This window comes from Mytilus galloprovincialis, chromosome 14 (assembly GCF_965363235.1).
Source record: "Mytilus galloprovincialis chromosome 14, xbMytGall1.hap1.1, whole genome shotgun sequence".
Taxonomy (NCBI): Eukaryota; Metazoa; Mollusca; class Bivalvia; order Mytilida; family Mytilidae; genus Mytilus; species Mytilus galloprovincialis.
The window spans coordinates 54606793-54626850 of record NC_134851.1 but is presented as its reverse complement, the minus strand read 5'-3'; the positions used below and the strand labels follow the sequence as shown (position 1 = coordinate 54626850).

The 20058-nt window shown below is 31.7% G+C and overlaps 1 protein-coding gene across 3 annotated transcripts in view; it reads right to left on the bottom strand.

Annotated features, from left to right (window-relative positions):
• LOC143059516 (triple functional domain protein-like) overlaps nt 1-20058 on the bottom strand; it is a 243653-nt gene that overhangs the window by 46315 nt on the left and 177280 nt on the right. For 2 of the 3 annotated variants that reach the window (XM_076233031.1, XM_076233030.1), the window contains exon 41: nt 59-252. In XM_076233031.1, the coding sequence (XP_076089146.1) occupies nt 59-252 (194 nt within the window). The remainder of the gene's footprint in view (nt 1-58; nt 253-20058) is intronic. The other variant, XM_076233027.1, reaches the window with a different exon arrangement.

Genomic DNA, 20058 nt, shown 5'->3' with positions numbered 1-20058 from the left:
AAAGTTCTTTGATATCTTTCACCACTTTTTTAATGCAATACACGAGCTAACAACACTTACTTTTTTAGATAAATCTTCCGAAGAGTCTTCTTTGGAAGCAGCTTTGAATATGTGGTCCTGGATTTTCATTGGTGGGGGGACTGTTGGCAAGTCTATGTCATCTGCATCATCCTCAGCCACTTCTAATGGCTTCTTCTGTGCTACCACAGTAACTTGATTGTGTTGGGGCTGTACATGAGCTTCCTGTTGATCCTGAAAAAAAATTAATTTCATTAGTTCTGATACTCTAATGAAGCTCAGATTTTCTAACTAAGTTTATGTTAAAAATAGAAAGTAAATTAAAATGCAAGCACTCTTTGTATCACATTCACAAGCTCTAAAAAAATCACTAAAATATATAATGCTAATTCATTCTAAATATGACATGCTGCCCCGGTCTTTTTTTCTAAACAAAGCCTCTCTTTAGGCAATAAATGATAGTCTAGGTTAAATGACTTCATTAGTTTTATATACAATTCATTGATTACTGCAACATTTGATAATTTAGGAACATATTTGGTTGTTTTCAGTCTTGACCATACGTAGCCAGGGGGGTTTGGATGACCCCCCCCCCCTTGAAAACAAAAAAGCACTGTTAAAGTCAATGTTCTGTTCGAGTTGTGACTGTGAAATCAAATACCCCCCCTCCCCTTGGAAATTCCTAGCTATGGGCTGTTGACTCCATGGATTCAAAAGCATACATTTCTTCTTTGCACTATATGCTCAGTCCCTTTGTTCATTTAAAGAAAGCATCAAACTATATGTATGAAACAAAATGCAAAAAGATTTTTTCAGACAAATAATTTATGAATATATAGCAAAAACATATATCAAAGAACATCATTTCCCAACAAGCAGGAAAACGCCCTTATTTACTAAGTAAAACACCAGAAACAACAATGAATTAAATATAGAATCAGAGGTTCCTTACATTCAGCAATAATAGGTTATGATATAGTTGATAATCACCCTTTATGGATTAAATGATCACCCATTAAGGATTTAAATTCACTCTCAACACTAAAAAGCCCTGTACTGATATGGAAAACTATTAAAATTGAATATCAAACTTGATATCACTTCATTCAGCTGTCAGAAAGAATAGAAAATTTGTAGGTTAGGTTCCAGTAAGTATGGAAAGATCATTAGCCTATATAAATGCTATATTATTTGAAACAGTGGATATATTAAGAAGCTGGAAACCCCATAAAACTACAGAAATAGGTGAATTTCAGTTTGTTGGGAAAAAGAATGTAGTACTCTGTTTAAAATCATGAGCTGTTGGAAAATAGGGGTTAGAAATGTAGGACATAATTTGCTGTCTGGATAAATGCACTCATTTGGCATCAAACTATTAGACATCACAAAATAGAATTAAAGGGCAGTGTTCCTACCTCTTTTGTAACCATATATTTGTCTTTTTTATGCCAGCACGGACAAACTATACCAAGTAAATGCAGCATCTCAGGATCAATGTCATTCAGATGTTTAACACATTATTGTTTTAACTGTCATGACAACAAAAAGGTCTTCATAATGTTAAAAGTCACCATCAATTTCTTTTTGAAAATAGTTTCAATATGTTCCAGAAAATTTCTTAGATATAATAAACACTTTTTATGATTTAAAACAGAGCTACAACAAATTCTAAAATTTATATGTCATCTATTTCAATGCAAATGAATTTGAAAGTTAATTTCAAAACTTCAAGTCCATTTTCTAGTACTGGCATAGGTAAACACATCCCAGACCAGGACATAATTCATTACTCCAAAGTCTATACATAAACTAAAAGAGATTTTCAAAATTCAAATAAAGAATTCCGCACAATCTCTCTACATCTTTGAAAATAACATATATTCATTATCTATGAAGTAACTATATATCTCCATATCATTGGACAAATTTTGGAACTTTAAATTAAATCCAGCAATTCAAAATCAAATTCCTTTCAAGACGTACACTACATATTCCTGGTACAGATATTTACACCACATTTTAAATATATGCATATACAATGATATCATTGTTTTCTATTAGAAAATTATTTGCAATTAGCAATTTCACTTTTTGACTTTGAGCAATGTCAACTTATAAACAACCGCTATTTCCTTTCAAGTACACTTTTTCATAAAACATTCCCTTGTTTAAATTTCCAATGGCAAATTTCTATGTTGGCCATTAATGTCAACCTCAATTTCGACTACACATTACATTACAATGACCGTACACATACATGTACTACAAGTAGTTATAAGTCAATTTAGGTCATATCCTTCTGTGTCGACAGTATCTACTCCTAATATGCATTCCTGCTTTATCAGTGTACAACCAACTTAAAGTGTTAGGCTAGATATGTTTACTGAAAGTACTCCATCCTCAATTAAAGATGTTAAAACATATACTTCACTTGAAGCAACTTCCCTTGTAACAAAAAAAAAACAAGTGAAGTTTGAAATCTTAGTTAAAGATTTGTTAGTATCAAAATATATACTTATTTTTTCCTTTCAAACACTTTCATCACATCTATATGTCAAATAAAATCAGAACACTTTTCAAACATAAAAAAAATATTTTTTCATTGTGGAATTTATCAATCACATTTTAAAAAGTTTTGTTCCATAGATCCATAGTATAATACAAATACTATATATATGCACACAAGTCTTAAAATCACAAAGCATGGTATGTTTATATCCAAAATGTCTTTACAATTTTAAATACTCCTAAGTGTTCAATGAACCCTATTTCACACAAAATTAATTTTATTAAGAATTTAATATAATTATAGTAATGCATATAAAGTCACTGCAGTTTGGATTTCTGCCACTCAATCATATTTCAGATTTAACTTTGCATTTAAACCCATTTCAAACTAGGTTCAATATTCCTATATCAAATATTTCCCAGTATTACTATAATGGCTAGTCTCCAAAATGAATATTAAAAACAAAGTCCATTAGTTACATGGACCTATGAACATTTAGTCCAAATACAATGTGTAAGTTGAACACATGAATGTATTTTACCACCAGAGTGCAAAGTACAAGCTATAATTAATTATGCTTGTTATGATTTGTCACAGAAATATGTCAAATATCTGGGTTTATATTAATTATGAGTAATTATTAGTCTATTTAGTGAGGGATCACTGGCATGAAACATAAACAACTTCTTGTTAGAAACTGTTTATTCTTTTACCATTAATTATTTCATAGAATTATTTCCCATTTTTCATTTAAGTAATTGGTCACTTTTTTTATCATTCTCATAATATTTATTGTAAAATAATCCAAGTGGGTCTTGAAATATATTTTTGGGCCATTTCTGCATTTATGAAAGAAGCTCTTATAATGGCAAACAATAATGAGACAGATATGAAAATCTTGGAATATCTTTTAATTTTCAAGATCTTTCTTTGATTTGTGCGGTTTTAACCAAAAGAACCTAACATTATCCATTCTTATATAATTAACAGTCTTCAAATAATAATTTGTTAACTTATTGCTTTTCAAAATTTGTATTTTGTCTATTTCTATTATATTCAATATTATTCTTTCATTAAATTTGGAGAAGTCAGTGTAAAACTAGCATATAAAAAGACTATATTTTTTTTTTTATCATAAAATAAGTCTTTTTGATCATAAAATATATTTCTATTTAATTATAAAATTGTATTTAATTTAATTATAAAATATATTTCTATTTAATAATAAAATACTTAGCCCCCCCTCTAAATAAAATAATTCCAGGTGATTAAGAATTACATATATTTTCTTAATTTGTTAAGAAGTTTGTCACAACTATCTACATCAGTGCTTGCATCTGGTGAATTTGCATACAAGCAGGAAAAGACCCTTTCATACAAAACAAGAAAAAAATTATTCATATAGAAAACAACAAGTAATTAGTTGTATTATTTCCTCCTCAAAGAGCAATAAGAGGAGATATTTATAGAACTGAATTAAATGATATTGAAAATCTAAATGATATATTGATTTTTTATATGGATGTGATTTCAGATTCTTCTGTGTATCAGTTAATGGTAAATAACTAGATGAATATAAGCTCAACCAATTCATCAAAGGGATACCATATATTGCAATTAGGGGACACTGAGGAAAAAATAATTTAACAGCAACTGGACACAAATTCAGGCAAAGGTCAGGCAGCACATAGAGAATTTTTCTTAGTGATGGTTTTATCATTAAACCCCTATTTTATTCTTCCATCAAGGTAATTTTTTAATCACAGAGTACAGGAACACACTCACTTTAAATGATCAAAACCGTCTTAATTTTCATTACTGACCAATTTATTAATGTATAGCAAAATACTTTTTTTTAGATATAATGCCAATGTATTGAGATCTTTTTAATCCAAAAATATAAACGTTAAAAAAATTTTAATTGGTTATCTGATATTCTTTAAAAAAAACATACCTGCAGAGTCCAAACAAAACTCCATTGCGAGCAGAATTTTTTCATCCTCCCCAAAAAGAAAAATGCAAAACTAAGACCATATATACTAGTTATTACATTTGTGTAATCCTTCGGTTTTTGTCCTTGACGACAATGACGAGAATATATAAATATATATATGTCTTGTATAAATATATATGTCTCAAAAATCCAATAATCTGTCACTGGTTATTATTTCTATCAAAGGATTTATCTGTAATTCTCTGATTCTGAATCAATTTGATGTACAGAAAACTTGGAATCTGGTGAAAGGAGATATTTAACAGATGTCTGAGGCAATGAAAGGATAATCATCATATTACATGTACAATAGGAACAAGTGATCATGGGGGAAGTTGGCTTATCTATATGTAACTACATGTAGGAATTTCCGGAAAATCATCCACAATGAAATTTTGACAAAATGTTCAATTTATGATAATATATTTTTTCCCTCACTAAACTATGCTAATCATTGAAAAAAAACTTTGCTTATCTATATGACACTACATGTATGAATTTCCGGATAAATCATCCACACTTAAATTTTTTTGACAAAATGTTCAATTTATAGTAATTTAATTTTTCCCTTACTATTACTCTGCTTATGGTTAAAATAAAAACAAATTTTGCATTTCTATTTGTACTTTGTGTATGAATATCTGGACAAATCATTCACATGTAATTTCTTTGATAAAATTTTATAATTATATTTATTTAAGCATTACTTTCATCAGTTTTAACACAACATCCTTATTCATATTAAATTTTGTCATCAGTATTTTTAAGTATCTAATATTGGTTCTTACATTAAGGAAACACAGTTGATCATATTTCATTAGTCCCTTAGTTATAGTAGCAATGATGTCAATAAAAATATGACTGGACAAAACCTGAAAGTATCTACACATTGAGTGCATGTCCAGGCCACTAAAACCAGACAGAGCACAATAGATGTAAGAGATCTATACCCCTATTATTAAAAAAAACTTACATTTATATAATTAAAATACAGGTACATTTTTAGTTTCCTTAAAAAAAGTATGCAAAAGACATCAGAAATGAGTTTAAAGGTTCCGTTATGGCTTATATTTAGTATACAGGTAAGGCTCAACTCAGGGTAAGGAATTTTCTCGCTGCATTGACTTGTCACCTATTGGTTGCTATTTGCTCATTGGTTGGGTTGTTGTCTATTTGACATATTGCCCAATTCCATTCTCAGTTTTATTTCACAATTCACTAGTAAATATATGACCTATAATGGTTTACTTTTAGAAATTGTTATTTGGATGGAGAGTTGTCTCATTGGCACTCACAACACATCTTCCTATATCTATCTAGGTCAAATAGTCCTTCCAGTTTGAAGAAGCACACAAAAAACATCAGTACTAGATGAACTACTTGAACTGGACAATTAACTTCCTGGATCAAATTTTTTCTCTTCAATACAAAACACTTTTTCATCTGATAGAATGACAAAATATAGTCATAGACAGGAATTGAAATAAATTACTACAATATACGGCTCTAAGTAGTCCTGAGAGCTGCCAAGGGGGAAACTGGGGAAGGGGGTTAATCCTGACCCTAGAGCATAAGCAATTTTAATACATTTTCAAAAAACAGAAATTCAAATTTTGAACAAGCAGTCTCAGGTTGTCTTAATAAGTTGTTTTTTCTGCAGCTGTCTTGTGAATCCTTCACCTGCCTGAGTGAGTCTGGCTTTAATAGAGTGCACCTGATTCCAACACTAAATAACATAATCCCAGCACAATGCACTGATATCATTCCTGGTTCATTGATCAAAACAGTCAGATCACTACTGATAAAATGGGTTAGATGAAATATTAATAAACTTCCTATCAAAATGGATCAGCAACTATGCAACAGGGGGCAGTAAGAAATGTGTTTGAACTGGTTCCAGAAACAATTTGTTTTGTCTTTCCAATTCACCTGGATCAAATTCTGATAATAGGATTATTGAATAATGTACATAACAGATAACAATAGAACAATTATAGATATATATTGTTTTCATATAAAAGATGGAAAACTTCAAGTCGACTTTCTGTCTACACCATTAAGATCTGTTTAAGATTTTATAAAGAACTGTAATTGCACTAAATGCTACTAGCTGCAACATCCTTAGGTCATATTAACCTTAATATTTCCTTCTTGGTTGTTTTATATACTACATTATTATTCGTTGGATACCAGTTTTTCAGGAACTTCGTGGGTACAGGTGAACCATGATTTCAAATGTTCAACAAACTACAAATTTTCTGTAGGGTTAATTGCATGCATATACTTTGGCAAACCCAAATTAAATACCCACGAAATTGCAGGTTTTCATCAATCCATGAAAATTGTTACCCACAAAAAAAAAAACCACAGTAGTTCCTTTTGGATTTTTATTCTCTCTACATGTTTTATGTATTTCAAAGGTATATAACTTCAACAAGAGTGCACACGCTGAAATGTCTCGCCTTCTATACTAATCATTGATATTATGTTGATAGTCCTAAGTATAAAGCTTAGTTTTATTACAACTGTCTCATAAACTTAACATTAACCAAGATAACTAAACAAAGACCAATGAACCTTGAAAATGAGGTCAAGGTCATATGAACCATGCCAGGCAGACATGTACAGCTAACAATGCTTCTATACAACATATATAGTTGACCCATTACTTATAGTTTAAGAAAAATAGACCAAACACAAAAACTTAACACTGTGCAATGAACCGTGAAAATGAGGTCACCGTCAAATAAAACCAGCGTGACTGACATAAAGATCATAAAATATTTCCATACACCAAATATAGTTGACCTATGGCATACAGTATTAGATAAAAAGTCCAAAACTCAAAAACTTAACTTTGACCACTGAACCATGAAAATGAGGTCAAGGTCACATGACATCTGCCCGCTAGACATGTACACCTTACCATCATTCCATACAACAAATATAGTAGACCTATTGCATATAGTATGAGAAAACAGACAAAAACACAAAAATTTAACTATAACCACTGAACCATGAAAATGAGGTCAAGGTCAGATGACACCTGCCAGTTGGACATGTACACCTTACAGTCCTTCCATACACCGAATATACTAGCCCTATTGCTTATAGTATCTGAGATATGGACTTGATCACCAAAACTTAACCTTGATCACTGATCCATGAAATGAGGTCGAGGTCAAGTGAAAACTGTCTGACAGACATGAGGACCTTGCAAGGTACGCACATACCAAATATAGTTATCCTATTACTTATAATAAGAGAGAATTCAACATTACAAAAAATTTGAACTTTTTTTTCAAGTGGTCACTGAACCATGAAAATGAGGTCAAGGACATTGGACATGTGACTGACGGAAACTTCGTAACATGAAGCATCTATATACAAAGTATGAAGCATCCAGGTCTTCCACCTTCTGAAATATAAAGCTTTTAAGAAGTGAGCTAACACCGCCGCCGCCGCCGGATCACTATCCCTATGTCGAGCTTTCTGAAACAAAAGTTGCAGGCTCGACAAAAACATGCCTTTATACATAGATTGATTGTTAATGTTAAAACACCATGCGTAACAAATGGAAGTTTTTAACGACCTTGACTATACCTATATACAGGCCTTGCACATTCGGTAATATTGGCTATATTTTGGCAGGCAGTTTTTATTTGAGGAGGAAAACCTAGGCCGGGCTGAGATCAACCAATTTTCAGCCAGAAAACAGACAATCCTTGTCAAACCAACATGCAACATGGGGTAAGGTAGCAGGGGTAGAACGCACAACTTCCTCTTCAGCTCCATCAGGCCAGTGATACAGTAAAGACTGGAAAAAATAGAAATATTGTCTATCCTGTAATTCACATGTGATAAATGGCTACCACCATCATTATGTTTCTCACAGCAAGATGTTAACGAATTGATCCTTAGAGGTGTTCTTTCAACTTTCCTAACAGATACTAACCTAACAATCTAATTAATGAAATTGAAACCAATCAGTCAGTTCCTATCAAAATACCAAGACATGTGAAAACAGACACCTGTTGGTTAGACTTAAAGATAGTAAACACATGTTCGTGTTTACAAACATGCACTTTTGATCAAGGTCAAAAAGCATGTTTCATTCACAAAGAAGTGTTTCATATGTTTCTCATTTAAGCAAATTGTATAATTTTTGAAGATGGAATATAACATCTTAGAATGTAAACATTTTTATACAACATTTTATGATTTTTCACTTAAGAATTTCTGAGCAGTCATGGCAGTTATTGAAAATGTCATATTATCATTTCACTAAAGCTTGTTTATAATAATTGTCTTAACTTATATAAAAAAAAAAGCAATGTTATTGACCATATACTTTGAGAGTTTTTTAAGACATGAAAATTTCCTAACACTTCAACAGAGTTCAAGCAGCACTTTTTGCATACAATACGTTATTCTTTCAATAGCTTGTGGAGCAATCTAAACAATTTGATCTTGTGTTTTCTGCACTACAACAAAACGGTCCCTCAGGTAGGGAATGTCTTGAGTAAAAGAAGGTATATTACTTTAGCCTTGTGATGCTTTCTTAAGTTACTAGTAAAAAAAAACTTTGTGACTAAGAAGCTAACAAATAATATGTATTTATCTGCCACAATATTGTTAATGGTACTGAAAGTGATGTTAAAAAAAACCATCAATCAAAAATAAAATGATTGATACAAATTGGTAATTTTAAAGAGTTTTGTCCCTTTTCCCTAAATCAACCTACTAATTGTAGTGCTCGTACTCATCAAACATCACCTTTCTGGTATGCAACAGACTTATTAAAAAAAATCTATTTCTGAGTCTGTCTGCAAAGAATTTAACCCATAATATGTAACATTTATGGGCATTTTATTATTTAAAATTTGGCATTCAGAAAACTTAATGAAGGTTATTTAAAAACATGTGTTATACGCATTATGCTGATTTACTTATATAAAGTTATGTAACTTTTAAATCTTGTTAGCATGTATTAGACAATTAATGTTTATATAGCAGAAATTACTTTTGACATAAGCCCATTGTAATAAGTTATAAAAAATACATGTAATATTTCAAATGTCAAAAGAAACATATTATGTCAATATGTTATAACAATTATAGTGTTTGATACATGTAATTCTCCTATATAATAATGCAAAGGAATCCAACTGAACATTCAACAAAAATAACACTCATTTTCTAGGGCGTAAACCGAAACCCAGTCTCATTTTTGAAGCCAATTAGCTAAACAAGCCAAATATTCATCTTTGAAAGTAAGTTATGAACATGCAGTCAAACATAGAGATATATGCATATTTAGTAATTATAAATGAGGAAGAAAGAAAGCGAATTAATCTTTTTTGTCAAGAGTTTGGCCTTCAACTGGAGTTTACAATGTATACATTAAATTGCTTGACATGGATAGCTGCTATGTGGTGTGCGCAGTCAAAAAAAGAGGTGTGTGTAAAACTTGGTGGTACCAGAGCGTGGTTTTGATCCAATTACTCTCATCTCCACAGGAGCTGGAGTTATAATACAGTATCAACCAACCAAGTTTTACAGTGAGGACCAGAAAATATATCAAATAAGTCAGAGTGGCAATAATGTTTGAACTGGATTCATGCAATCTTTTCCACAAAAGAATAAAAATGAAAAATGATATTTTTCCATACTGCTCAGTGAGTGAGATGCCAAGAAAGATCGACAAATGTTTTAAAATAACAGAAATGAAAACATCATCAGAAGTAAATACAGGAAATTCAAAGATAAGTCAACTCTGTCTAAGATCAACAAGTGAGCCAATGTATGAAGTCTGTGATTCAAGAGTAACCTGAAGCAGTCCAATCCATATAACCACCTCACATTTTAAGACTGTCATAAAATACAAATTAATGTAATACTTTGGCAATGTTATCAATTTAATTCAGATGTAGATGGAATTTATGATAAGTTCAATCATCTTGCCAGCAGACGGGCGATGCTATAAAGCCAGCAGCAGACTATTGGGCGAAGCTATAAAGTCAAGTGATAGATGGGAAATGTTCTGTTTGTCTGGTATACAAAATAAGTCAAACATAGTTCATATGCTCTGGATTAAAAACTGGCAGCAGAATCCTTTTTAAACAAATTACATGAGAGAAGGTCAATTTCAAATTCTTAATGAACATAGACAAAATTTATTTTTAATGACTTATAATATAATATTACCAGAAACACAATTAAAATCGTGATCATCTACAAAGATCAATTATGAAGGTCAGAAATTACATCACACAAAGTCAGTCAGTCAAGTTACCACATCAATAAATTGATTGCAGGTTATATATGTCAAGAAAGTTTGACCTCTAGATGTCTTTTTGGCTACAGTTTTGTTGGATCACTGTCTCATGACAGTGGCGGATCCAGGGGGGGTTCCGGGGGTGCGCACCCCCCTTTATTTTTGCCGATCAATGCATTTGTATCGGGACATATGTTTTGCACCCCCCCTTTGCCCTGGGTTAGCCTGGGTTAGCACCCCCCCTTTCGAAAATTCCTGCATCCGCCCCTGTCATGACATCAGTGCATACCCATATCCCCTTTTTATTCATATGTAAATATACGTTGTTACATTCGTAGTCAACTTAATAATGATGAGTACTAAATTTCATGGATAAGCGAAAAAATTGTTAACTTCTGACATGAATACTTCATTTTATAAATGGTTTGAGAGATGCAATTAATAATATAGGCCATAGGAAATTTGTATTCAGATGACCTCTTTAATTATAGGAATGTATTAATTTAATGACCTCTTTAATTTGTGGTTTAACTGTACCAACACAGTATGATTGACCAATCAGAATCAATATGGTTCCAACACCAAATCAAATTGAGGCCAATATATTGCACCAAGCTGACACCATGTTCATATGTAAATATCTTGAAGGATCTCACCAGATCAATACAAAAAGATCAATGCTATGCTCACTTCGTATATATCTATTTCTATAATGTAGGGAGAAATTTGAGGGAATGTCTGAAATCTAGGATCTATCATATGAAGAACAATTGATATTCTATGATCAATTCATACATACATATGTTGCACAAAACACCTGATGGTTAAATATGTAAACAACATCTACTGTTTATTTATCAGTTATTACCTACTTAAAATATAACTGCAAGAGAGTCGTGGATCTATGGTAAACAAATACAAATATATTTACTGTACTTGTTATAGATGTGAGAGTCATGCAATGTATAAAGGAATTAATTTGCATCAAAATAACTCAGTACAAAAATGCCAGTGCAGTAGCGGATCCAGAAATTTTCATAAGTGGGGGCCCACTGACTGCCTAAGAGGGGCCCGCTCCAGTCATGCTTCAGTGATTCCCTATATAAGCAACCAATTTTTCCCCCTGCCCCCCCCCCCCCCCCTAAATCAGCCTCTGCAGTGTTCTAACTGATTGATTGATTGTAGTTGCTTATTGCCACTGTCAATATAAACAAATAAGGATCATGAATATGGAAAATCTAGAGTTGTACAAAGAGCCCTCAATACTGAGAAGTAAAGGTTATCAGAAGGTAAAATAAACCTGATTTTTTCTCAAGCTCTATATAATATAAATACTCTATTTCTATGTCTCCCCCACTGAGTCTTTGAATATCCAGTGCCACCTGGAGGTATGGTATCATATATTGACTCTATTTTTATGTCTCCCCCACTGTGTCTTTGAATATCTAGCGCCACCTGGAGGTATGGTATCATATCTCTATGAGATACAGATCAATAAAACACATATATTATATAAATCATTAGATAGATAAATATTGTTAACTTCTAAGGGGATAATCAGCTCTCGAGAATCAGCTCCTGTATATCTGATAGATAATCAACGCTTACAGGTTTATCTATTTGTAGATAATTCACTATTAAGTATTTGCTAAAATAGCAAACTCTAAGATTTTACAAGGTTTACAAGAGACTTTCAACATAAGAAGAATTTAAGGATAATTTTAACTAGTAAACTGTGTTGTACAGATTATAAACAAGTTCTATTTTTGTGATGCAAATCAACAAAGATTAATCAAATCAACAAATTATAAACTGAGAAAATTGAAGGTGCATGATGAAATCTAGCAAATAGTTTAGGAGAATATGAAAGAATTCAATACATAAACTACACAAAACTGCCAAAACTAGGTACTGTTGATCGACATAACTAGATACCTATTAAACTTATTCTTATGAAAAACAAACCCCAGCTCCAACTAAATTTTATTCTTGCTGAATCAACACAAGTTATTCCTGCTGGATCAATACAACTTATAACACCTGCCAACACCCATTCCTGTTGGACCAACATAACCCACAACTGCCAATTTTTTTCCTATAGGATCAACATAAATGTTAACACCTGCAAAAAGTTATTCCTGCTGGAACAATATAGCTAAGTAACACCTGCAAAAATTCATTCCTGTTAGATAAACACCTGACAAACACTACTCTGGATGGGTCAACATAACTAGTTACAGCTGTCAAACTGTTTTCCTACTGGATACAACTAGCCACAAATGCCAAAAGTTATTCTGCAGGATCAACACAACTAGCAAGACCTGTCAAACTATATTCCTGCTGAATCAACACAACTAGCAACACCTGTCAAACTATATTGCTGCTGGATCAACACAACTAGTACCACCTGTCAAACTATATTCCTGTTGGATCAACACAACTAGTACCACCTGTCAAACTATATTCCTGTTGGATCAATACAACTAGTAACACCTGTCAAACTATATTCCTGTTGGATCAACACAACTAGTACCACCTGTCAAACTATATTCCTGCTGGATCAACACAACTAGTAACACCTGTCAAACTATATTCCTGTTGGATCAACACAACTAGCAACAACTGCCAAAAGTTATTCCTGCTGGATTACCACAACTTGTAAAACCTTTCAAACTGTATTCTTGTTGGATCAACACAACTAGTAACACCTGTCAAAGCTTATGTCTTTTGAATTATTATGTAATATTCTGCCACAGATTGTTCCTGCTGAATTAAGACAACTAGTAGCACTTGTTAAAATGGATTTGGGCTGAATCAACACAACTATAGTTTTACACCTGCTGCTTAAAGAACTGAAAGTTCATTTCAAAAAAGAATTCTTCTGAATAAAACTTAAAAAGCTTCTCCAGTTGACTCAAAATTTCTAAGATCAGTTAAAAGTTTCATCAGGTGACTAAAAGCAGAAAGCCTTTAAACAAAATGTGTTTTATCTGAAAAAGCAAAACCACCTGGCAAATATCTTTTTAAGCTAAAAAAAAAAAACTATAGCTGAAACATGTACTTCTACTTCTGTGATGACTAAAAACTTCCTTGAACAAATTTAATCGCCTGAACCTTCAATTAAAGGAAGCCCATTTCAAAAGAAGTAATTCTGGAAAGAGAACTTTAATTCAAAATATGGACAATCAAAATTTCTTTTTCAACATTTCTTCAAAAAGAAATGTTGAGCATTATTGATATATCAAGGATATGTACCAACTGCAAATGTTTTTATAAAAAGATATCTTAAATACTTAACAGAGCATAAAACCAAGATTTCACCAATTTTATCATAGAGAAAGATCATGAAGATGAAATGAAACAATTTACTATAAGCTATATAGAACAGAACCACAAATCCTAAATCACTGAACTTGTAATAAAAGCCTTTACCACCCATGGCATTCAAGAAACAACTCTTTGTAATTCAAACTATATCTAAACAGACCTCAATGACTGCTAAAACCTACTTATGCAACACAAATGCATAAACCACATGCCTTCTGTTTGAAGGCTTCAAAAGACCATGACACATGCCTGTGTGCAAAGTATATATGTTTTGAATTAACTTTGACTGACATGTTAATTACGTTTATTTTTCCAGGGGAAGTGATTAAGAAATTATGGAAACATTTTAACAAGATTCCTTAAGGCATAAATCTGTCATAACGCTGTATATTTGTGTTTTTAAGACAATGTTTTTACCACTATTTCAGTTTTTATAGTGTTAAAACAGGTGCTTGTATGCAGTTATGCAATTACTGCAATTAAATCTAAATGAGTCTCCATTAGCTTTAAAGATAACAATATGTTCACTAAAATCAAATTCACCATATGTTCTGTTTTGTTTTTTACGTATATCAAAAGGTCAAGGACTTTCTCCATAGATATGCATTAAAGGGTATATGTCAATGAGACAGTAACCCAATGACACAAATTTAATAACCAGAAGTCACATTTAAAGGTCAAGGATATGTAATGTCAATGGGACAGTAACCCAATGACACAAATTTAATAACCAGAAGTCACACTTAAAGGTCAAGGATATTTAGTGTCTCAACAAGACAGTAACGAGACACAAATAACAAAAGGTGTCTAATTGTCAAATAAGAGTCAAATTAACACAGTGAATAAATATCATAAGGATATCAGTAAAGGTCAAAGTCTGTCACAACAGTGAATGAAAAATAAAATTTTCATAAGACTATCCCATTGTCACAAATTGTGCCATTTATTCTAAGACTAACGGTCAACAATTCTAAGACTAAGGGTCAACACCCTGAATTAAAGGATAAAGGTCAAAGAGACAGTAACCCAATGCCACGAAGAACAAGAACTTTGCCTGTGTCTTTTTATTAGATCATTTAACACAGGAAATAAAAGGGCTAAACAGTCAAACAGGTAACATGTAGAAATTGAGTCTAAGAAACTTGGCCTAATGGAGTAGGGGCAATAATAAGGCCCTTATTTTGCCCAAAAATTACTGCAAATTTAAAAGTTATCATATGTATTCTTAAATAACTGAAAACCGTACTACAGTACAAGGTACTCAAAGAAACAAAACAAATTTGACATTGAACAAGTTTCCATGGCAACAAAGCATGATTTATTTTGCATATTTTGTAAAATTTCATGATTTTCCTTGTTTTTCATCAAATTTTATGTATATTTTAGATTGAAAAAGTATGTGCACACCCAAGAAACAACTTTATATTTGGTGGGATCATGTCAATAGTAATAATAAAGCTTCTGTTAAATTATTTTGTTGTTTCTTGCCTTCTTCTGTGTCTTTTTTTTAAATAGTACATATTATGACGTAATTGTGATGTCATCAGCTAAAAATCTTTATGATTTTCTTTTATGTTTTTTAACCTATGCATGTTTAAACATTATGTGCCAATTTGAACATTTATTTTTTTTGGGCCAAATCCAGGCCTTAATGCCCCTTCTACTTTAACTATCAAGAGCTGCTTGTCAATACCACATTATCAAAATACCTAAATGTACTTAAAAATTTGACAAATTACTTTTAATGACCACTGCTAAAAAGGGGGAGGGAGGGGGTAATTTCAAAAATAGTTCTTTATTAAATAGTCCTTTATTTCAACCCTCCCACTGTTATCATCAATAATTTAATTAATTTAACAGTTTACCTATTTCAGTTAAGCAACAGAGACCTCCCTCCCATATTTCAAATTGTGATGTGTTATGTTTCTACCTATTTATTTTTACAATAACCATATCTAGGGCAATCTCATATAACCTGCATGTAAAGACTGTTTGACATATATATCTCAGTTCAGTAATCAAAATAAATAGAAAACAGGGTTTAGATGAGGTAATTAGTTGTATATCTGTCTCTGCAGTTACTTAAATTAAACATTTTATGTTTCTGCAGTTGAAATTAGCTTACACTGAAATCTAAATGTGTCAATTCTGATACCATGTTATGTAATAGGCTGTTCATGAGATTTTCACATCAAATTTAATTTTAAAGAAATTAAAATTTAATTGGAAAATCTAAGTCAAGCCAGTGCATGAAACCTGAGTTTTAAGGTATGGATAGGAAAAGGGGTTCTTATGATTATGCAAAGTAAAGTTATAGATTTCTATCAGTAAGGTTTTACTCAGGAATAGTGTAATATCTGGAAGGACTCTTGGACTGGACTGGATAAATCATACTGGTGTTTTACTCACTACAAGGCAATACTTATGAAAGAAACGTTCTTAAACCTCCTAGTTCAGAGAGTAAACAAAATAAACAGTTGCAGGGCATTCCAAATAGAACGTTTTCTATTCTTTTACACTGCTTTTCTGATCTAAATTGTAAAAATAAATTTAAACAAGATTCTACACCTGTTTAATCTATGGCCTTGGATTTAATTAGATTTGATCATCAAAACAGATGACCAACAGGTCAAAAACAAAGCAGCTGGCACAACAGTTTATTACTGGCAAAGATAACATCCAAATATTTGTGAAAGTCAATTCAAGCGCACCTCATCTTTTTTTAATTGAAAATAATAGACACAATAACAAATTGTTTCTTGACTTAAAGACAGTATCAATTCATTAAATTTCATTCTTCAAATATACCATTCCTGCATACCTTTATCTATTGTACATGTAAGTTGAAACAGTAACCGAAATTTCTTCGCAGGAGCTTGAGCTGTCCAACATATTATCCAGTGCAAACATTTTCTCTTAGTTATTTAGTTCCACTGAGCTCTTAAAAATCTCATTAGACATAGTGTTGAAAAAACCACAAAGAAAATCAATCAAAAATAAGGACAACACATATTCTTTGACCTTCTATAAAATTGGCTAAGAAAAAAACTATAGATCAATGAAGAAGAAATCAAACACACCCTGTACACTGTTAAAACTTCAGCAATTAAATTGACATTACAACAAACAGCATAACTGAGGTTTAAAGATTACAGCATCTATTACTGCTTGCTCTGAGACAGGCCTACATCCTTTTTTTTTTTAAATCTTGCTCAATATGAAATCAATCAAAATAATTTTTTCAATAATAAAAGAACCATCACAGTCATTTTTTAACTATTTTGATTTCTTATCTTTCTTTCCCAATCTCAGTTCAACATTTTGGCACATATAAGATTAATGGCCCTTAGATCATCACCTCTGAGAATTGATAAATAATGACCTTCACCTATTGATTGTTGAACATCATCATTCATGTTTTCACAGTAGTATTGCAGTCAAATTGTGATCAACAAAATGTGAAGAAACAAGAACAAATTACTAACTTCAAAGCCATCGATCAAATTCCAATTAAATAATTGTTTCTTCTTAAATTGGAATGGGCAACACAACAAGTACTGAAAACTATATGGAAGTATCAGACCTTTGGAGTACACTTTTTGACCTTTTTCTATTGAATAAACAAAACAATTAATCTAAAGGTCCTGACTGTAAACAAGGGATAGACATGATTCCCTCCCACATACATTTTAAACTTTATCCTCAGACAATCAGTGAACATTTCACCCAAGATTGCCTCATCAATTACAGATGACCTTGAAACGGTTTGACCTTTGTCCTCAGACAATCCTAATATTGTCTAACAGATCAATGAGATAACAGGGAAATCAATGGCTTCCATCAAAATAAACATCTACACCATTAATTGATCAATTTTTATTTCCCAATGGACATTTCCAATGTAACAAAATCCAAGGCTGTTCAGTAGTTCCTTTGACCATAATAATTATGTTTCCCTCCCCTTTTGAATGCATTTAATGAGGCCAGAAAGCAATAAAGGATGAGTGTGTATGTCAACCGTTGAAAACTTTGCATTCAAATTCCTTGGTAAATAATTTTGCTACTTTTTAGTGAACTTTAAAACTATTTAATGTTATATTATTCTAGCATTATAAATAGGTACAGCAAAATGAATTAAAAAATAATAAGAAACATTAATTAAAGAAATGTTTGTCACCAGGGTTATATGCCATGAGTGCTGTATTATATGTCCAGAAGAGATCCCTGAAGCAACATAATCATATCTTAAAACATGATAAATTAAACCCACTGGATGTCCTTTCTTTTCAGGATAATCTTCCACAAAAAAAAACTCTTGTGTGGAAGATTTTGCACCTTATAATATGTTACTTCAATCCTAATATTTGTTATAAACAACATGCATAATGGTTTTAAGTGACTTTTGTCATGTACACAGAATTAAAGTAGCTGTTTTCACATTTATATCAAGAAAATGAACATTTAACGTACTCTTAAGCTAAAATTTACAAACGAACTTGTTGGTTAAAGACTACGGGAGAAAATAGGGTATAATTGAGGTAATTCTCTCATTCCAAGAAGGAAGCTGTAAGTCTTTAATATAGGAGAGTCCCATCAGACAATACAAAGACTTATTTAATAAATATCAAGACCAATAGTGTTTAGGTGGACACAAAGTTGTTCAAGTGTTCTGTCTGTCATTTTCCTTTAGCCGTGGTCATAGATAATCTTGCTCTAACTGTTGAAATGTTCATTAATATTACAAAATTCAGGCCAAACTTTTTTGTATAAAACATGTCAATTATACTACTTTTAGAACTAAAATTTTATTTGATGTTCATATATATGCACAATTTTTGCAATTTTGGGTCCTCAATGCTCTTCAACTTTGTACTTGTTTGGCTTTATAACTATTTTGATATGAGCGTCACTGATGAGTCTAATGTAGATTCAAGATTTCAAGACTTTATTGCACACTCTAACAGTTTGCACTGTTACAAGAGTAGATGAAGTCCAAGTGCAGCCTGGCTTATAAGCTTGGTTCCTTTGATAATTATTCCCAAATAAATGTTTTCATAGAGATTAAGATATTTTCTAACTGTATCCTTCCTGTACATTTCGGCAAGCTTCAGAAATAATTGATGAACTAGACGGAAGGCAAATATTCGTCAAGTATCGACATCCTCTAGTATAAATACACACAGATTATAGGGCACTTTATATCAAAGTGGCTGGTACTTAGCAACTAATAATACAGACTCGAGAGAGTGTAAATATATAGCTTGTCTGAAGTATTGGTCAATACTGAGCAAAGCACAGCAAGGTACAGAGAAACCAGTGTAAGCTGAAATCTCTAATCACGGACAATAATCTGAGAACTCAGTTAACCTGTCAAATTCAAACAAAATATTCTGTCAGAAAGGGCTGCAAACAATTACTGTACCATATTTCGTACACCAATTTTGACAATAAATGTATTTTCAGAGTCCAAAATATTTAAAATTTCAAAAAGTATCAAAAAAAGTACAGAAAGAACAGGAGGGAGAAAAAAATATAAATCTTAAAAAGCTTCAAGATATTAGAGGATATAGAAGGATTTGGATAAGATAAAGATTACAATATTTCAATCTAATTTGTTGTTGGAACAGAATTTTATCATTTTCAAAACATTAATTATTCCACCGTTCATGGGCCACACAGAAATAAAACCTTATTATGAATCAAGATTACAAAAATAAATATATTTGACTGTATCTTAGGAGTATGGAATGTATGCCATGAATCTTCCCCCAGATTTTGAACATAGCTTAAATTCAGTGAAGAGCTCATCAGAGGTGATATTCAAATATTTGTCAATATGCTGAATCAAAGTAAACTTGTATTTATACTTTTCAATATTATGATTTTAAATTTCAGTTCATGTATATATTTCAGAGTTTAGTATGATGCCCATTG